This window comes from Dromiciops gliroides, chromosome 3 (genome assembly GCF_019393635.1).
Source record: "Dromiciops gliroides isolate mDroGli1 chromosome 3, mDroGli1.pri, whole genome shotgun sequence".
In the NCBI taxonomy this organism is placed as follows: domain Eukaryota; kingdom Metazoa; phylum Chordata; class Mammalia; order Microbiotheria; family Microbiotheriidae; genus Dromiciops; species Dromiciops gliroides.
Genome location: NC_057863.1, coordinates 154,105,792 through 154,126,501, shown reverse-complemented (window position 1 = coordinate 154,126,501; position 20,710 = coordinate 154,105,792). Strand labels below are relative to the sequence as shown.

The window sequence follows — 20,710 nt, the reverse complement described above, 5'->3', positions numbered from 1 at the left end:
GTGAAAGTTTTTAATAGTGAGTTGGATAGCAAATCAATTAGGGAGAAATTGAATGGTTGCCTCGCTTCAGTAAGTGCCCAGATGAGTTTAGATAACATAAATGCTTTGTTTTTTTCAGGTTTTGTTTTTTACTTCCTCCAACTCAGTTCAGCAGCTTGTGATTATGAAGGAGCAAAGGAGGTGGATGGTGGGAATAATCAAGTGTCTGGCTTTGGCAAGGCACGATTGGCAACAGGGCATGGGGACAAGTGAAACAAGAATTGAGGACAGTGGGGCAGCTAGGTGGAGCAGCAGATAGGTCCTCCTGACTCCAGGGCCAGTGCTCTAAGTTCAAATCCGGCCTCAGACATTTGACACTTACTAGCTGTGTGACCCTGGGCAAATCACTTAACCCCAATTGCCTCACCAAAAAAAAAAAAACAAAAAACAAATTGAGGACAGTGTTGAACAAAGTTGTTTCACCAAGAGGTAGAAATAAGGAAAGGAAGAATGTGTAGCCAGTATAGGATTGATGGTTTGCGAGAGGAAGGAATGGAGGTTACAATAATGATAAGAATAGGGTTAAGGGTTGTAAAGCATAGGGAAAGATTGAGTGATAAAATATTAAGACCAGATATGGGGATTTTGACGTTCATGTACTTGGAAATGAAATGTTTGTGGATGATGACAAAATCAAGGGTCTTGCCTTCTTTGTATGTTGTTGGGGAGGAGTGAAGGAGTAGGTCATAGGAACCGAATATTTTGGGAAAGTGCATGTTAGGTAATTTCAGGTGGCGATCAATATGTTGATATTCTCTAGTGTTCTAAGAGAGAAAAACTATGCACCTGGTACTGAACTCATTGAGGAAAGAAGCTGAATGCCCTGAGGGTCTATATATAAAAGCTTCAGAATCTGAATTAGATAGGAAATCTGTATAGGGTGAATCACACAGATGGAGAGGTTGTTTAGTGACAGCAGTCATAGGGAGGGTGTGGAAGCAGCCAAGGTGAGCAAGGAGGATTTGAATTCCTTCTCTATGATCAAGAGTATTAGAGAAGGAATATCTAGAGATGGACAGAAGTGCTGTCAATGAGGGCTAGAAGATGGGAGAAGTGAGACAGAAAGAGCTTTAAGATGAAAGGAAGTTTGTTCATTACGGAGCAGGCATTTTGGAGGATACTGCACGAAACCTCTGGAATAGGGCCTCTTGAGTGGGAAGAGGCTGCAGAATTGAAGGGGACAGGCCTGAAAGTTGAAGATGGAGAATGAACTTTGCACATCAGCCACAAGGGTCTCAGGATCACTGGGATGGGACAAGGTTAAGGGAAATGGGAGAATGTGATCCACTGAGCATTGAGCATTGAGTATAGGCAGAAGAGGTTTTACCCAAGACTTGGATCAATATGGTCGAATGACCAGAATTTGGCCAGAATACAGGATTTGTAAAGATGAGTAGTAAAAGATAAATCTAGAAAAGGTAGATTGGCGTCACCTTATGGAGGGGCTTGAATATCCAGTAAATTGGTTTGGACTTTATTCAGTAGTCAGTAGGAAGATATTGCAGGCTTTTGAGTAGACAGTTACCTTCTAGCAAGGAAGAACTCACCATCTTCCAAGTCAACCTATTTCACTTTTGGATGGCTTTAATTGTTCAGAAGCCTTCCATTATATTTAGTCTAACGAAACCCATGTTTTTCTGACTTCTACCCATTACTCTGAATTCTGCCCTTCAGGGCAAGTCTAATCTCTCTTCCATATTATAACCCTTCAAATACTTGAAGACAGCTATCGTGTTCCTCCTAGATCTCTTTTTAAAGAGAACTATCTCAAGTTTCTTATTGGATTGAAATTGTGGGAGCATTGAATATCATTAGGAAACATTTTACAATTCCATTTGACAGAACTTTTACTGAAATTTTAGAGTAGAAGAGGATGTTATCAGAACAGTACTTTAGGAAGATTGGTCAGCAATAGCTTTGGGGATGGGTTAGACAGAGAGCTGCCTGGAGAAAGAGCAGTTAGGATGCCATTATAATATCCTAGCCATGCTGTTAACTACGTTTGTGTCCTAGGAAACATAATTTGTCTCAGTTTCCTCGGTTTCCTTCTCTGTAAAATAAAGGGATTAAACTAGATTTCTAAGGTTTCTTCAGATTCTTGCCTTCTGTGTTTTATGATCTACACTAGATGAGAAATATAATAGTCTGAACTACGATGGTTGCAGAGGGGAATTGAAAGGAAGTGATGGATACTAGAAATACTACAGACATGGAATAAACAGGAGTTGGAAATGTATTGAAATAAGGAGAGGAGAAAAATTAAAAAGGGAAAAGTAAAGGATGAAGTTCAGAGTCTTTTGTGCCTGGGTGGAAATTGGTGCCATCAAAAGAAGAGATTTCAAGTGGAACACAGGTGTTAGGATCACAAATTTAGAGCTTAAAGGGACCTAAGGTATTATCTAGTCCAAATGGAGACAGGGGTGGGGGGAGGAAGGGTGATAGGTAGTCTGGAAGAAGCAGGACTTGAAATCAGTTCAGCTGACTACAATCAGTGGGTTTTTAGGGACAGATTTGATGGAGGTTGAAAATGAAGGATTCAAAGATGATGAAGTTTCTGGTTTTCAGTATGAGATGGGGGTGTGGGGGTTGGGGGTACGGGGGGGGGTGGAGATGCTATTAGTAGAAATATGGTAGCTGATGATTTAACTTCTCCGTGACTCAGTTTTGCCTAATTCTAAAATGGCAGAATTTGGGTTAGACCTCTAAGACCTACTCCACCTCCAAGGCTTTATGAGTCATTTATTAATAGTCACATGATCTCTTTTCATTCTTCCCTAGCTTCCATTCCACACACATTTTTTTTTTCTTCACTCCCTGTTGCTTTTTCTTCTTTCTTGGGAAACAGCTCTCAAACCAGCCAAACAGAATCTGCTGTTCTATAGAAAAATGTTCAAGACAAGAAACCCACTTTTACTTAAACTGTATTCAAGATTGACTCTAGATATCTATCATAAACCATGGAGAGAAACTTACCACAGTAATAAATGGTCCATGTTAAGGTTATCAAGGGTTCACAAAAGAGGCAGCCTTTGGGCAAGTCAATATCCTATGGGACTGACCTTCCCCATCACTGGCCACAAAGAGATGGATGGACTACCAAAGAATTCTTTTGTGTGGCATTAACCCTCTTTGGCATTCTGGTGATGCCTCTGTTCTTCTCAGAATAATGTTTTGAAATAACTAAAGGAAATGCTAACTTTCATTTACTGGTTAATTAATGTTAAAATGTAATTTTCCCCCATCCAAGTTCATGGTCCCTTCTGTGGAACCCAGGTTAATAACCTCTGGATTCAAGGGTGTACTAGGTGCAGCTCAACAGTCTGAAGTCAATTGGTAAATTTTCATTGTGAAATTTACACTTTGTAAATTGGCTACAAATCAATATTTGATTTATAATTTTGTCTAGACACACAAAACAATAGATTATCTAGATTTATGGATTATCTAGACATAAGAAAATGATGGAGAAAATATTAATACAGATTAAATTTAGAAGCATTCTCTGCATGCATTTCTCCCAGAGAATCACATGCTAAATACTTGACAGCATGTCTCTGGATTAAGATGATCTTTGAGGTCCCTTCTAGCTTGGGATTCTAGGGTCCCTTTTAAAGCAGCTTCGGAAATATTATCAAATAAGAGCATTACCATATTCCAGGAACTCTGGTAAGCACTGTGGATACAAAGAAGGGTGAAAAAAACCGGTCCCCTTAAGGAGATAACAATCTAAGGTACATATGTGTTTATGCACGCACATATAGATATACACGCATGTGTGTATATATAAAAATACATGTAGATATACACGTGTATGTGTATGCATATATAGCTATGTATATAGGTGTGTATAGGTGTGCATAGATGTGTGTGTGTAAAGGTGGAGATATGAAAAATTGGAAATAGTTATCAGTGACATTAAGACCCCGATCTTGGAGCACTGTTCCATATGGAGGTGGTAAGTCCTCTCTCCAAATAGAAAGGGAGCGATGGATTCGCATTGGAAATGATCACCATCCCATTTCAGGCTCATCCTGACCGGGTCTTGGAGCACAAATCTACGCACGCGCCACCTTCCCTTAGCCTCCTGGATAACGGACTCCATCCATCCCACCTCTCCCCTCCCCCAACCGGAAATGGGCGGTCGCTAGGGGCGGGGCGTCGTGAGGGCGGTAGTTTTGGGCTTAAGTGGGGTCCGACCGCCGGGTTCTCCTTTTTCTCGCCTTCTCTCAGCTCCATCCTTTCCTCTCCCTGCTATGGCGGCGGTGGCTGCCTACGTGGTGCGGCTGCTCCTCAGCTCTGTGTCCTTGTCGCTCCCGCTGCTCGGGGCTCAGGCGCCCTCCTCCTCCGCCTCCTCCTCCTCCTCCAAGGCGGTGATGGCCAGTTTGTCTGCGAAATGGCCCGCGACCCCGCTGCTGCTGGAGGCGAGGTGGGTGCGGGAGCGGCGCCTAGGCCCCAGGGGCGGCGGGAGGGCGGAAGCCTGGCAACCTGGGGCCTGGGAAGGACGGGGCTGCCCTGATGGGGGTGGGGGGCTGCGGGATGGGGCGGCGGCTCCCGCCTACGTCGCTGCCTTTATTCCTGGTCCTACTGAGATGGGTCAGGGTTTTGGGGAATCGCCTTTGAGGCCGATCCCATAAAGTGCTTCCCCCGGTCTGTGACCGGCCTCCCTCCTGGTCTCCCTTCCCCTGTGGCTATCGAGGTCCCCATCCCCTGCTGGGATCGTCCTCGGCTACTTTTTAACTACAAAGCCTGCTACTTTGTTGCCGGGACGTGTCTCTCTGTCTCTCTGTCTCTCTGTCTCTCTGTCTCTCTGTCTCTCTCTCTGTCTCTCTCTCTCTCTCTCTCTCTCTCTCTCTCTCTCTCTCTCTCTCTCTCCCGCCCCCCCACCCCCCTCTCCCCCCCCCCCCCCCCCCCCCCCGGCTGCGCCACCTCCTTTCCTGCTTTACTTACTCAACTTTGCTGCTTTACGGTTTGGGGAAGTTAGGGATGTGGACGAGGCCTGGGATTTCCTTGATTTAAGGAAGCTCCCTCTTGGCGAGGAATTTATACAGATACCTAGACCTTCATGAAATAAAGAATACAAATGCAAATCATTCAGTTAAGTGTTAATTCATTGATTAAGCTCCAACTATGAACCAAGACGTTAGTGACATAAATATACAGATGCATATCAATCAGTCAATTAAGTATTGATTCACTGATTCAGCTCCAACTCTGTGTCAAGACATTGGTGAAATAAATACACAGTCCCAGGAATAATCTCTCCTAAATTAGTTGCTTATGTCTTAATGGGAGAGAAAATGTGTTTAATATACAGGATATCCCAAAACTCTTTAAGTGGAGTTTTAATCTTTTAAAGCTTAAAACATATCTAAGCTTTTAAAACTCAAAATTGCCCTAAAAAACCCAAATACTCTGCAGAATAAAATCACTACAAAATACTTAATATAATGACTACTTTTATTCTATATAAATATATTTTAATATATGTTAATATATCAGTAATATATTAAATATATCTATATATAAAACCACAAAATAATTAGAATGCAAGTTGTTTTGAAAGGGAGGGGCTTAATTGAGGGTGTCAGGAGACGCTTCCCTTAAAGATGATCTTGAAGGAAAAGAGGAGGCAATATACTCCAAGCATGGGGAACTGCCAGTTCAGAAGCACTGACAGAGACAGGAGACAGATTGTTATGTGTGAAGAACTGGGAGAAGGCCGTTTTGGTTGGATCACAGAGCATAGGAGGGGGATTAATGCAATAATAACAACTAGCATTTATATAGTGCTTTACAAATGTATCATTTGATCCTCATAACAAACCTGGTAGGTAAGAGCTGCTATTATCCCTATTTTACAGATGAGGAAACTGAGGCAGGGATTAAGTGATTTGCTTAGGATCATGCAGCATTTAAGTGTCTGGGCCAAGAATTAAATTGAGGTCTTCCTGATTCCAGGTCTAGCATTCTGTTCACTGCACAAGCTAGTTGTCTTGCATAATTAGGCTGGAATTATAGGTAGAGGAAAGACTTGAAAAGTTATACAGATAAGTTTGTATTTTATTCTAGAAGCAGTAAGAAGCTATTTGAGGTTATTGAATAGGGAAGTAAGATTGTCCCTTAAGGAAAATGGCTGTCAGTAGTGTGGAGGATTGATTGACATGGGGAAGAAAGTTGGAGCAGGGAAACCAATTAAAAGTCCATTTCAAAAATTTAGGTGAGAAGTGATGATGCAAGGAATGCTATGGTGGTAAAAAAAAAAAAATGCCGAGACTTGACAACTGATTGGATATGTGGGGTGAGAGGGGATGAGGAGTTGAGTAAAATGCTAAAGTTGTGAACCTAGGACCCAAAATGCTGTTTTCCACAGAAACAGGGAAATATTAGAAGAAGGATGGATTTGGGGCCTGGGGGAGGAAAAATGAATTGTTTTGCATGTGTTGAGTTTAATATATCTCTAGGACATCCAGTTTGAAATATCCAACTGGCAATTGTAATGTGACATTGAAGCTCAGGAATAAGACTGGAACTATGTATGTAGTTATGGGAGTCATCTTCATGGAGATGGGAATTGATGAGATTACTAAAAGAGAAAAGAGAGAGAGATGAGAAGGGATGTAGGACAGTATTTTGGGGAACATCAACAGTTAGGGAACATGATATAGATGATGAATCAGACAAGGTGATAGATAAGAAGAGAACCAGAAGGGAGTAGAAGCCCAGAGAAGTCTTACTAGAGAGTGGTCACCGGTTTCAAATGTTCAAATTTAGGTTGAGGATAAGGACAGAAAATTTATAAATTTATATGAAATCATGCAAGACAGATCTTCAAATTAGCCATATTGTAAAAGGAAAAAAAATCAAGAAAAATAAAGTGAAAGAAAATATGCTTCAATCCACACTCAGAGTTTATCAATCTCTCTGGAGGTGGATAACATTTTTCACGAGTACTCTGGAATTGTCTTAGATCACTGTGTTGATAGGTGTAGCTGTTTTTCATGGTTGATTGTCATTATAATATCTCTTGTACAACATTCTCCTAGTTCTGTTAGCTTCATTTTGCATCAGCTCAAATAAGTCTTCCCAGGTTTTTTTTTGAGCTATCCTTCTTATAATTTCTTACAGCACAGTACTATGACTTGTTCAGCCATTTCCCAATGGATAGGCATTCCTTCTTTGCCACCACAAAAAAAAACCCAAAAAACAACAACAAAAAAAAAACAACCTGCAACAAATATTTTTGACATAAGAGTCTTTTGCTTTTTCTTTGATTTCTAGGGGTATATAACTAATAGTGCTGTTGCTAGGTCTAAAGTATACATGTACTGTTTTATAGTCCTTTGGGCATAATTCCAAATAGATCTCCAAAATTACTGGACCAGTTCACAGCTCCACCAACTGTGCATTAGTGTACCTATCTTTCCAATTCCCCTCCAGCATTTGTCATTTTCCTTCTCTTGTCATGTTAACAAATCTGATGGGTATGAAGTGTTACCTCAGAACTATTTTAATTTATATTTCTCTAATTATTAATGATTGTGGTAAAATAATGGAATTTGGCAGACTGATTGGGATGGTCCATTCCTGGCCTGTCCTGAGTGACATATGCTGCTGATGTCAGGAGGAGAAATTACTCTCTGATCGAGTTTGAAGGACCTCCCCTTTTGGAAGAGGGAGAGTAAACCCTTGCTGAGGGAAGCAAACTTTCCTTCTGGTGGTGTGAGCTGTGGGAGCAGGCAGAAAGAGGTTCTTTCTTGGGAGTTTGTCCTGTGGGCCCTGGCTGCAAAGCTGTTTCCCATTGAAGCTACGGACCCCAGGTGGTGAGTTAACATATGAGCCCTGCTCTTTTGAATTAGCTGAACTGGAAGCAAGTTTGGGGATTGTATAGACTTAGGTTACAGTTAAGGGGGATTATCCATTTTTCTTTTTTCCCTGTTCCCTTGTCTTTGATTTTATTAATTTCACCGTTGCTGTTTATTTTATTCCCATTAATAAAACCTGATTTGTTTGTGGAAAAGAGACTGTTAGGCTCCTTTCTTATTGGCCTGGGAGAAATATCTAAAATACCAGTTCAGAGGGGAGGGAGCTTTGGACCTAGAGGTCCCTCATTATTTTCAGGACCCCAGTATTACAGCGAGCCACCCAATTAAATCTCCCTATATTAAATTTGGCCCCCATATGATTTAGGACATTTTTTCATATGACTATTGATAGCTTTGATTTTTTTCTTCTGAAAACTACTTGTTCATATTATATATCAATTGGGGACTGGATCTGATTTTTACAAATTTGGCTCAGTTCCCTATCTATTTGAGAAATGAGACCCTTATCAGAGCAAAAACTTTTCCCAGTTTCCTGCTTTCCTTCTAAGTTTGGCTCTATTAGTTTTGTTTATGCAAAATCTTTTTATCTTCACATAATCAAAATTATCCATTTTACTTCTTTTTTTATTGTCTTTTTTTTTTTTTTTTGCGGGGCAATGGGGGTTAAATGATTTGCCCAGGGTCACACAGCTAGTAAGTGTCAAGTGCCATTTTACTTCTAATGATCATCTCTATCACTTATTTGGTCATGAACTCTTCCCTTATCAATAGGTCTGACAAGTAATTTTTTCCTTGCTCCTCTAATTTGCTTATGATATTATGATATGTCTAATTTGCTTATGATATGTCTAAACAATTTTAATTTTTAGCTTATCTTGGTATATTACATGAGATGTTCATCTGAGTCTAACTGCCATGCCAGACTGCTTTCCAGTGTTGCCAGTTTTGCAAATAATGAGTTTTTGCTGTAATATCTTGACCTTTGGGTTTATCAAATACTAGGTTACTGTGGCCATTTGCTTCTGTATGTTGTTTGCCTAATTTATTCCATTGATCAACCACTCTGTTATCTAGCACTAGATTTTTTTTTTGATGATTGCAGCTTTGTAGTATAGTTTGAGATCTGGTACTGCTAGGCCATCTTCTTTTCTAGTAAACTTTGAGTTTTTGTTTGTTTTTTAGGATTGGGGATATTTGGATATGTTTGAAAGAAGTAAGGAAGGAACTAGTAGATATTTAGGATTTGGAGATGGAGAGAGGTATTTTAGGGTTGCAGTCTGCTGGAGAAGATGGAAGGGGATGGGATCAAAGCCATTTATAAAGGGATTGGTCTTGGCAAAGAGAAAGGCAATGTAATTATCAAAAGGGGAAAGGAGGAGAGAGTGAGAGATGATTTTGAGATGAAGAAAGGTTACAAAAGGGAACTTATGTTGAATGGACCCAATATTCTCAAGTAAAGTAGGAGCTAAGGTCCTCAGCTAAGGGGGTGAGAAAGATTGAAGTATGGGTGGCTTGGGGAGAGAGGAGTAAGCTTTGAAAAGTTTTGTGGAGGGGCAGTTGGTGGCACAGTGGATAGAGTACCGGCCCTGGAGTCAGGAGTACCTGAGTTCAAATCCCGGTTGAGACACTTAACACTTACTAGCTGTGTGACCCTGGTCAAGTCACTTGACCCCAATTGCCTCACTTAAAAAAAAAGTTTTGTGGAGAGTGAGGTAGAGAATTGATTTGAGTAGAATAAAAGGATTGCCTTACTGTCATGAAGGTCCATTTTATAATTTCCTCAGCATGGTTGTGTGACTATATCCATCTCCATTCAGCAAAAGAAAAATAGGAGCTAAGGAATAGTATTATGGGAGCAGTTCAGGGCTGAACGGCAAGGGATGCTAGGACAAGGGGGCAAGAAATTTGACTAGAGAATAATGTAGAGTTGAATTGTCTAACTCTAGGATCAAATAGGAAAGGGAGGGGAGTGAAATCAGAATGGGGATAATGACCTGAGGAATAGAAGGATTGAAACTCCAGAGAATGGGTTTAAGAGCATTGAGGCATAGGTAGAGATGGACTGATAGAAAGTTTTAGTTAGAGGAATGTCAGAATTTTCAGTTAGAGAAATGGAACACTTGTGAGTATTGGTGAGATAACAGCATATCTATCTATTTTGTGTGACTGAAGTGGATTTTAAAAGACTGAGGAATTGGGATGTTTAGGAGGATAAGTTTAAGCACTGGAGAGGAAAGGGAAAGGGTGAGCAAGGTGCTGAACTCCTTGGTAAAGGAAATAGAATAGTCAATATTTACTAAACATTTAGTAAGCACCTAGCATAGGCTAGGTATTTTGCTAAGTGCTGGGGATACACCTCCCCCAGTTCCTGCCCTCAAGGAGCTTATAATCTAATGGAGGGAAACAACACAAGAGAGAACAGAACAGCATAAAGGGGTAAGGGGAAGGTACCCATAGTGAAGGCACAGTGGACAACTCAAAGAAATCCAAAATGAGCACAGTTGGAGAAGTTAAAGAAGTCCAAAATGGTGGCAAGGATAAAACAACCATCATAATCTGTTTTGCGTAGAAAATTTTTATACTGTGAATGTCAAAGGAAAGATTTCTGCATGTTAATGGTCAAGAGAGAGTTTGAAAGTTGTATGGAAGCACAAAGAATATGACTATTTTCCCTATAGGACCAATGTGTTGTGAGCAGGAGAGAGGAGAGTTGTGGTACTGCTGGTTTTGGAATAAAAGGCCAGGGATGTAGTGTTCTGGGTTGGGTGAGATGCATGCAGGGAGCAGGTCTCAGTGATGAATATCAGATGGAATGGGTATGAGTAAAAGAAGGCCAAGACAAAGAGAAATTAGTTATTGCAATTTTTAGTCTTAAATATTTGTCTAGAGTAGTGAAAAGTTAAGTGTTTTATTCGAGGTCACCAGAGCTAGTATGTGTCAGTAGCAGAACTTGAGCATAAGTCTTCCTGGCTCTGAGGTGAATTGTATCCATTATGCTATACAGCATCTCTTTAGAAAGTTAAGGGTCCAAATTTCATTTTGGGGAGTGTTTTGGTTTCAATAGCTGAAGGAAGAAAAAAGGGGGTGAGGTGTAGCTGAAGTAGACTGGAAAAAAATAATTGAAGAAATACCTACAGTACTTCTATCCTGAGATGATTGCTAACCTTTTAGCCCATATGCTGTTGCTTTCTTCTCTTCCTTTCAGTTACCTGGATATTAGTGCAAAAGTAACTTAACTTTGAAATGTAATTTAATATGTGCAAAACCTGTATGAGTATATTCAGATTTCATCAGATAGTGACACAACCGATTATACACTACATAAATGCCCTGGAAATGACATCAACCCATGAGTCTTTCCATTGGCAAATCCCAGTCTGAATTGTATTAGCTTTTTTACTCTGGTTCATTTCATCAGAGCTGCCGTTAATCTTCCCAGTAAGCCTGTATCCAGCCCAAGTCCATTCCAAGATCCATTTTAGAGGAGCTCTGCTCCTAATCTGAGTCATTTCTTCTAATTCAAGACTTTTTAAATTTAATCTCATCCAACCCTTACATGTAACTGGAAAAATAAAATAAATGTTTGTTGCAAAAAAATTTTTAAAAATAAGAAAAAAAAATTTAATCTCATCCTAATCTCTGTCCCTGGCTCAGTATATACCTAAACTAATCTCAATTGATTCATTTTTTTCTGACTTTAGGGTAGAAGGGGCAATTGTTACAGGAAAATGGGGAGGAAACTGGAAAAGGAGGAAAGCTGACAGTAGACTCAAGGTTAAAGTTATGTGCTAGGGCTTTATCCCAGTGTCCCCACAGCCTTAAGAGGGAATCCACTTCCTGTTGCAGTATGAACACCACTGTTCTTATGTCTCATTTCTTAGTTGACAGTTTCAATGATTTTTTTCTCAGTACTCATTTTCCGTGACCTCTCTGCAGTTGATCACCCTCCTTTCCTTGATACTCTCTTTTCTAGGTTTTCAGAATATCACTCTCCCCTGCTTCTCCCCCTACCCATCTGACCACTCTTCCTTATTCTCCTTTACTGTATCGTCTTCCAGGTCATGCTGTCTAACCATAGGTGTCCCTCAGGGTTCTATCCTGAACCCTCTTATCTACTCTATACAAACAATTTAATTATCATCCCAACGATGATTTTCAAATCTACCTATCCTGCCCCAACCTCTCTGCTCATCTCCAATCCTACAACTAACTGCCCTTGAGACATCGCAAACTGCATGTCCAATAGGCATCTCACATCCAAAATGTCTAAAACGGAACTCATTATTCTTCCCGCTAAACCTTCTCCTACATCTGACTTCCCTATTACTCTAGAGGGCAACACCATCCTCCCAGTTCCTCAGGCTCATAACCTAGGTTTCATCCTTGACTTCTCACTGTTTCTCATATACATGCCCCATATCCAATCTCTTTCCAATGTATGTCATTTTTACCTTTACAACATCTCTCAAATATGCTCATTTTCTCCTCTGATACTGCCATCACTCTGTGTACATACTAGAGACAATAGAGCTTTTGGAATTTATTGAGTAGGAGAATGACATGGCCAGACATATTTTGGGAAAATCACTTTGGCAGATGTGATGAGGGTGGGTGGAGGGGGAAGAGATATGAATCAAGGAGATCAGAAAGATGGCCTTTTAGAAGTCTTTTTCCAGGCCCCAATCTAGAATCCTATGATGCTAATGATATGGAAATTACTAAGAACATTTGGGGGCTTTTCTTGGAATTAGAAATTGCTAGACATTCATTTATATCTTCAATGAGACTTATTTCATCTATGGCTGATAAATTAGTTCTGGAGTCATCAATTTTTAAAAGTTTCCCAAAGTGGGTGGCGGGGAAAGGGGAGTAAGGGAAGAATATCATCATAATAAATGTATAGGATGACTATTTGAAATATATTCATATAAACTCTGACTATAACATTCAGTTGTATATGTGCTTGGTTTTTCAAGTTTTATTATATCGTACATCTTGCTTATATGTTTACCTCCTTAGCTTAGTCAGCTCAGTGTTCCTTCCCCTGTGTCTTAAAGAAATTCCATACCTTCCCTTTCTTTGCAGCAAGCAAACATGTTTTAAGTAGCTACATGTGCAGAATTTAAGCTTTTAGTGAATTTAAACAATCTTATTTATTCCTGTTTTTGTTCCCTTGATGGACATCCCTAGAAGAGATGTCCAAATGCCCAATGACTAATGTAGGTTATTGTGCATATTTGATAGTTTTTCTCAACATTACCAACTCCCAGTTTTTCAAAGTCAGCAAGAATTGAGTTAAATTGAAAGCAAAGACTATTCTTTTTTGAGAAAATAAACATAATAAAAACAACTTAATTTAAATGTCTTACAATCTGTTTTTTCCTAACTTGCAAAATCTTTTTGTAATCTTGGTGTCTTTGGCCCCTTTTAAATTCAGTGACTTATAAAGGTTACTTTATACTTTGTTCTTTAAAACCCCATAGCTCCTAAGGATCACTGACTTTTCCTTCCTTCCTTCCTTCCTCCCTTCCTGCTTAACAATATCACACTATTTCCTACTTTAGCATTTCAAAGAGTTTCTAAATGGAAACAAGGATTATAAAAATGATCTGATTGTTTTTGTGTGTGAAAAGCACATGTCTTTCACAATTTCTGCTGACTTTTTCATCCTGGCCTTAAATTACACCCCTTTACAGATTCTAGGTTTGATAAATGCCCTACTTGGTGTTCTCAGAACCTAGAATTCCATCTTTCCCCCTTACCTTTGTATTAAGCTGTCCCATATGATTGGAATACAAGTCCACTCTTCTGTTTCTTTGAAAATTCAACTCAGTTCAAACCTCAGGAAGCCTTTACTGATTCCCTTAATTATTAGTGAACTTACTTCCTTTCTCAAATTATCATGTATTTACTCATCTATTTACATGTTGTTTTTCTACCTCATTCCCAGGGGGATGTAAGGTCCTTGTTGACAAGAGACTGTTTCTTTGTTTTTATATACCTATTTTCTGACACAGTATCTCAAATATATTCAGTACTTAATAAATGCTTGTTATTTACTTGGATTCACATTTATATTTACTAAAACCATTATCTAAGCAGCATTTTACAGTATTTTTCATGATGCCATTTAAAATCGATCCATTTCATTCTTTAATACTAATGAAGAAAAAGCTAAAAGCAATTTTACATGCACCTTTTTTTCTGGCAATTCATAGTGATACTTCAGGTAAGCATCAACATTTGTTTACTTCTGCTTTCCAAAATGAGGAAGTTATTTGACCTCAGGCATTTTTCCTTTTTGTTTTTACTCTAATTCCCAAGTTTTTTTGTGTTGTGGTCCCCTTTGCATTTAGTCAGCCAGTCAGTAAACTTTATTAAGCAAGTTACTATGACATTGAGGTGAATAGTACACCTGACCAAGAGTCAGAAAGACCTAAATTTAAATTTAATCTCAGACCCTCATTAGCTGTGTGACCCCAGGCAAGTCACTTAATCCAGTTTTCCTTAGTTTCCTTACCTGTAAAAGTAACTGGAGAAGTAAATGGCAAACCACTTCAGTATCTTTGTCAAGAAAACTACAAAGGGGGTCATGAAGAGTTGGACATGACTGAGATGGCTGAGTAACAACACCACCAGGCACTGTGCTAAATGCTGGGGATACAAAGAAAGGTAAAAGATGGTCTCTCCTCTCAAGGAGCTCATAGTCTAATGTGAGAGACAATGTGCAGACAACTGTGAACAAATAACCTATATACAGGATAAATTGGAAATGATAAACAGAGAGGAACCATCAGAATTAAGGGGAATCAGGAAAGATATCTAGAAGAAGGTGAGGTTTTTGCTGGAACTTGAAAGAAACCAGGGCAGCCAGTAGATGGAGATGAGAAAAGAGAATATTCCAGGTATGTGGGATATCCAGTTACAGTGACAAGTCAGAAAATGTAGTGTCTTGTTTGAGAAAAAAGTAAAAAAGCCAGTGTCACTGGCCTGCAGATTATGTGTTATGTGTTATGGGGTATAAAGTGTAAAGATTGGAAAGGAGGGGGCAGATTATGAAGGGTTTTTGGTGCCAAACAAGATTTTATAGTTGATCCCAGAGGTGATAAAGGGAAACATGGTCAGATTTGTGCTTTTGGAAACACTGACATCTGAAATACGGAGAGCCATGTGGCAGGCAGATAAGAACAAGCAGTTTTTGAACAAAATCATCAAAACTAAAGGCAAATGAAAAAATTATCTAAATCACTATTGATTTAAAAAATTAAAACTAAACCAATTCTGAGGTACTACTTCATACCTATGAGACTGGCTACTGTGACAGAAAAAGAAAATTACAGATGTTGGGAGAGGATGTGAAAAAATTGAGACACTAATGCACTGTTGTAGAATTGTGAACTGATCCAATCATTCTGGAGAGCAATTTGAAACTATGCCCAAAGTGCAAAAAACTGTGCATACTCTTTGACTCAGAAATACAATACCACTACTAGGTCTATATCCAAAGAGATCAAAGAAAAGGGAAAAGGTTCTATATGTAGCAAAATATACCAGCTCTTTTTGTAGTGGCAAAGAATTAGAAATTGAGGTGACAGCCATCAATTGGCGAATGGCTAAGCAAGTTATGGTATATGATTGTGATGGAATACTATTGTTGTATAAAAGATGATGAGCAGAATGGTTCAGAAAAACTTGGGAAGACATATTTGAACTGATGGAAAGTGAAGTGAGCAGAGCCAGGAGATCCTTGTATACAGTAATAGCAATATCATAAAGATGATCAACTGAATGACTTTGCATACAAGACAATTCCAAAAGACTTATGACAAAAAATGCTATCCACCTCTAGAGAAGGAACTGATGAAGTATGAATTTAGATCAAAGCATACTTTTTATATTTTATTTTTCTTGGGGTTTTTTGGTCTGTGTTCTCTTTTGCAATATAGATAATATGGAAATGTGTTTTGCATGACTGCACATATACAATCAATCTATTTCAAAGTGCTTGCTTTCTTAAAGAGGGGGAAAGGGATGGAGGGAATTTGGAAAATTATTTTTAAAATTAATGTTAAAAATTGTTTTTACATGTAATTGAGAAAAATGAGCTTAAAAAAAGAACCCTAGCTCTAAGCAGTTACTCAGCTATCTACCTATGGACAAACATGTAATTTTTTTTCATATAGTGAATTTATGGCAGAAGAAAGTAATGAGAAGTTTTGGCAGTTTCTGGAAACCATAAGAGAATTAACAATATACAAGCAAGGAGGTATGGAATGTGCATGTTTTAACCTATAAGATATGTACAAATTGTGAAATACTTTTAATGATTGAAGTTGAAAATAGCATAATGCTTACAAAAGTATTTAAATCTAAGAATTAAATTTTAAGGATGTTTTTCTGAAAAACTTTTCTACATGATTATATCTAAAGTCTTAAGAATAATATTTATAGTAATAACCACACAGGATTGTCAGATAAACATTTTGTAAACCTCAATGCACTACATTAATGTGTCATTTAAATACTTTATTTTAAGATTTGCTACACAATAATGATGTTGCATTAATCATAACTTATAAAACTGTCAAATTTTATTTTGAAAAAGTTATTCTTTTTATGCTAGCTTGTATCATACTTTTATTTTTTGAACAATCTTGCTCTTAAGACATTTTTATTTATTTTATGAATTAGGAAATCAGTTTGTTCATCTTTAGTGGAGGACAGAATAATCTCATGGACAGAGCACTGAATACTTTCTTTGAACATATCTGCTAACTTTTATACCTTATTTCATCATCTGTAAAGTCAAATTATTTTTGCTCCTGTCTTAAAGGAATATTGATAGAAGAATAATATGTGGCATTATCTTGTCAGTAGAAAACTGGCTTCAGAGTCTGGAAGACCTGAATTCAAGCTCTTCTTCTGACACATACTGGATTTGTGGCTCTGGATTAATCACTTTTGGTGGGCCAGGCAACTCTCTAATTATAAAGGCCAGGGGGGCAGCTAGGTGGCGCAGTGTGATAGAGCACCGGCCCTGGAGTCAGGAGTACCTGAGTTCAAATCCGGCCTCAGACACTTAACACTTACTAGCTGTGTGACCCTGGGCAAGTCACTTAACCCCAATTGCCTCACTAAAAAAAAAAAAAAAAATTATAAAGGCCAGAGAATTTATGGGCTCTGCATTAGTTGAGATACTTTACAAGTTGCCAGGCTCTGTCTTGAAAGGTAAGGGATACTAAGAAAGGTAAGTTATAGGATCCTTGCCTTCATACTATTGAGATCAGTAGAAAACTTTAGAAATCATTTAATAGTCTTCTAACTTTATGGGTTCAGAGTGACATCCTAGAGATCACAAGGTTACACAGGTAGGAGAAGCCGGGTACTTTGATTCCAAATCCATTGTTATTTTCTACAATACCATCATGACTAAAGATATGGAAAAGAAAACTCACAAGTCAGGGTTAATTAAAGAACTTTAGGTTGGCTAACTTAGAAAAGGCTAAAATTATTTAATCTGTCAAGGATAAAAAGGTCTGTTATATAGACAATGATGTCCAATTTTCTTTGTCTCTATAAAGATGACAAAAAGGATAAGGGTACAAATTACATTGAGTGAATTCATTTAGTTACAAGAAAAATGTTTTAGTTGTAAAGGTAATTTAAATGCTGTGTAACTTCTATCCCTAGCTATTTTTAAGAGAAGTGTATAGTAACTGTCTTGGCTGATTTAGGTATTTACTGACCTTGAACCTTACTTAATTGGAAGACCTACTTCTATAATGATATGATTCCATGAAATAAGTCTTTACAAAGAAAATAGATGTAGTTAGTAATAACTATTTCAGTATGAGTGTTTGAAAAAAGTCAGGTAAAGCAATATTTATGGGTTTTTTCCCCTAAGGAATTCATGAATAGGCTTAACCACTCATATCTTCTTCTTCTTTTTTTTTTTTTTTAGTGGGGCAATTGGGATTAAGTGACTTGCCCAGGGTCACACAGCTAGTAAGTGTTAAATGTCTGAGGCCGGATTTGAACTCAGGTACTCCTGACTCCAGGGCCGGTGCTCTATCCACTGCGCCACCTAGCTGCCCCCACTCATATCTTCTTAAATTTAAATTCCACATTTATAAAGGGCCAACTATATGCAGAGCACTTGTGTCTAGGAAACTTTGGCTGAGATATAATGTTTAGATAACACATGCTCCCTGCTGTGATAGAGCTTGAAGCCTCTTAGAAATATTTTCCTTGCTATAAATAGGAAAAATGTGGCTTTTTTGCTTGTTTTATTTTAGTATATTTTTACTGTTCTGATAATGGGAGAATAGAATGTGATTTGTCATATCTCTATGTTAATTTAAAAGGACCATTTAAATTTCCTTCCTGAATTGGCAACTCACTCTACTCTCTTTTATCTTCCTAAACTTTCTTTCCCTGGTCCTCTCCATATCCATTTCAAAGTTTTTCAAATTTAGCATCCTTCATTTATATCCCAAGCCTATTTGCAGTGTACCATTGGTGGTAGGTTCTGTTAATAGTTTTGCACAGTCTTCTAAGTCGCAGGTCCTTATTCATGACCCCTTTGATCAGTATGTCTTATATCTCAATGCAGCTCCCTATCAGTATAATATTGTAAGAGTCCATTGCTAAGTTTTAGTGTTTTTGCATGGGTACTGAAGCACTGTGTACCTCATTATGTATATGTTAGGGCTGACTATAGAAGAAATCAGGTTGTAAGTAAATAATAATGATTCATATTTAAATAATGCTTTAAAGTTTTCAAAATACTTTGTTTTCAATGACTTTGTAAGGTATATATTATGTTGGGGGTAGAGAAAAGGAGGCATGGCTGAACCCCTGTTTTCTCCACTGATGTAAAGAAGCATTTTAGCGTTAACCTTTGGCTTTCTTGTAAGATATATGGCTCTCTTCTCTAGAATAATGTTTTTAAATGCAGAAAATAAAATACATAGGATTACAAAGGAAACCAATTAAAGTACAGTTATCAACTTAAAAAAAAAAAAAACCAAGTTCGTGGACACCAGGGTAAGAACTTCTGCCTTAGAGTTACATGGGTCATTAAAAGAGTAAGTGACTTGCCCTGCTAATTTGTCTCAGAAACAATGAACTCTAATTCTAAGCCCTGATTTTAAGCATATGACCTCCATTGACTATTAAATTTAGCAAACATATTGTTGCAATAATGTGAAATCTAGGCTGTGTTTTTAAACTATGAGGACACAAAAAAAGGTATGTGACAAACATATTTTCCTGAGCCTGTTTTACACATTATTTCTGTGACTGAACTATTTCCTAGAATCTCTTGCTTCATTTTAGTGGTGTTTTTTTGGATGTCTTTGGTCTTTATGGTTATTTAAGAAACACTTTTATAGGTTCTTTATCCAAACAATATGAATCGTAAGATTTTTATATTCTAAATTCAGGAACTAATTTTATATCATATTTTTAGTGCTGTGGAAATCATCATAGTTTTAAGGATTCTGTTCCTTTTCTAGCACTGAATGGCATTTTTTCCTCATCTGTCAAAGTGTTATTGATGGGTTGATGTGCTATTACTTAACCTGTATAGCTTTGGGAAATGGGTTAGAAACCTCATGACACCTGTCTTGTCAACAGAAGATGACAGTAACAGAACAGACAAGCACACCTATAGTCAGTTGTGCTCAGGGCAGAGCTTTGATTGATCAACACTGAAACATTGAAATGCCAAATTGAAATAAGCATCCTTATGTTGCTAAGACACCAAGTCTAAAGGTGAATGCGTGAAACAACATTTCTTCCATCCCCAAGTCTAGTCAAAAGTTTTATGTGAAAAGTTGAAACTGGCATGAAGATTGACAACAATCCAGAATCAGAGGCTCATGTTGGTATCCAGATTCAAATCTGTATCTTCCTCAGAATTTTTCTAAATTGATATCTGATCAATTTCTGAAAATCTTTATCCTTGGTATGCATAAACATTTTTATTTTTCTGGAAGCCTATAAATATTAAAGTTTGTGATTTTCTTTTTGGTTTATGACAACATTTTATTATCACAATTCAGTCATAGCTCAAACAAGCGTAATCCAACTGTATGAACTATAGGAACAAAGGTACACACAGTCACACATATAGCACAACCCTACATGTCTCTGGTATACTGTAATTTAATGTTTGTGATTTTTATTTAGCTTTGATGACCAGATATAAATGGGTGCTGAGGACAGTGAATGAAAATGGTATACTTATTTTCTGATTTGGGGAGTTGTCACATTCTGGGTGCATTTCATATATATGTATATTCACATGCAAATATATATTTATATGTATATGTGATGTACATATATACAAAAATATAGATTAAGTAAAGTCTATTGTTATTCTAAATAAACATCTGTTTAATTCAGTTCTCTAACTAGTTTGAGGGAAAGCATTTCACTTACTAAAATTTTATTAGCAGTATATGTGTGTATGTATGTATATCTCAGTCGATATACATATATACTTTAAAGCTAATTTGTGGTTTATTCACTTCCTCTGATATTATACATAGCTAATAGAAGATACACATTCATAAATACTAGCACTGCTGTAAAGGAACTTCCTCTTCTCTTCAATATAATCTGGTTTACAACCTGGTTTAGTGTAAGTCATCCTGGTTTAGGAAAAATACATGGGAATTAAGTTTTTCAGAGGGAAAGACAAAAAGATGTTGTGAACAGCAAGCCCTGGGGAAAAAAGAGTGGTGCAGTTGCAAAGGGGGAACCCAAATATTATTTGGATTTTAATACAGTCCTAAATATGATGACTTCAAACCAATGAGAAACTGGCATATTTTAACTGGTGT

At 37.8% G+C, this 20,710-nt stretch overlaps 1 protein-coding gene across 1 annotated transcript in view; it reads left to right on the top strand.

Annotated features, from left to right (window-relative positions):
• Positions 1 to 4,244: 4,244 nt before the first annotated feature.
• The window catches only part of UGGT2 (UDP-glucose glycoprotein glucosyltransferase 2), a 235,755-nt gene continuing 219,289 nt past the window's right edge, over positions 4,245 to 20,710 (top strand). Inside the window, exons 1-2 of the mRNA XM_043994943.1 lie at positions 4,245 to 4,465; positions 16,046 to 16,128. Coding sequence (XP_043850878.1) covers positions 4,293 to 4,465; positions 16,046 to 16,128 — 256 coding nt within the window. The 5' untranslated portion in view covers positions 4,245 to 4,292. The remainder of the gene's footprint in view (positions 4,466 to 16,045; positions 16,129 to 20,710) is intronic.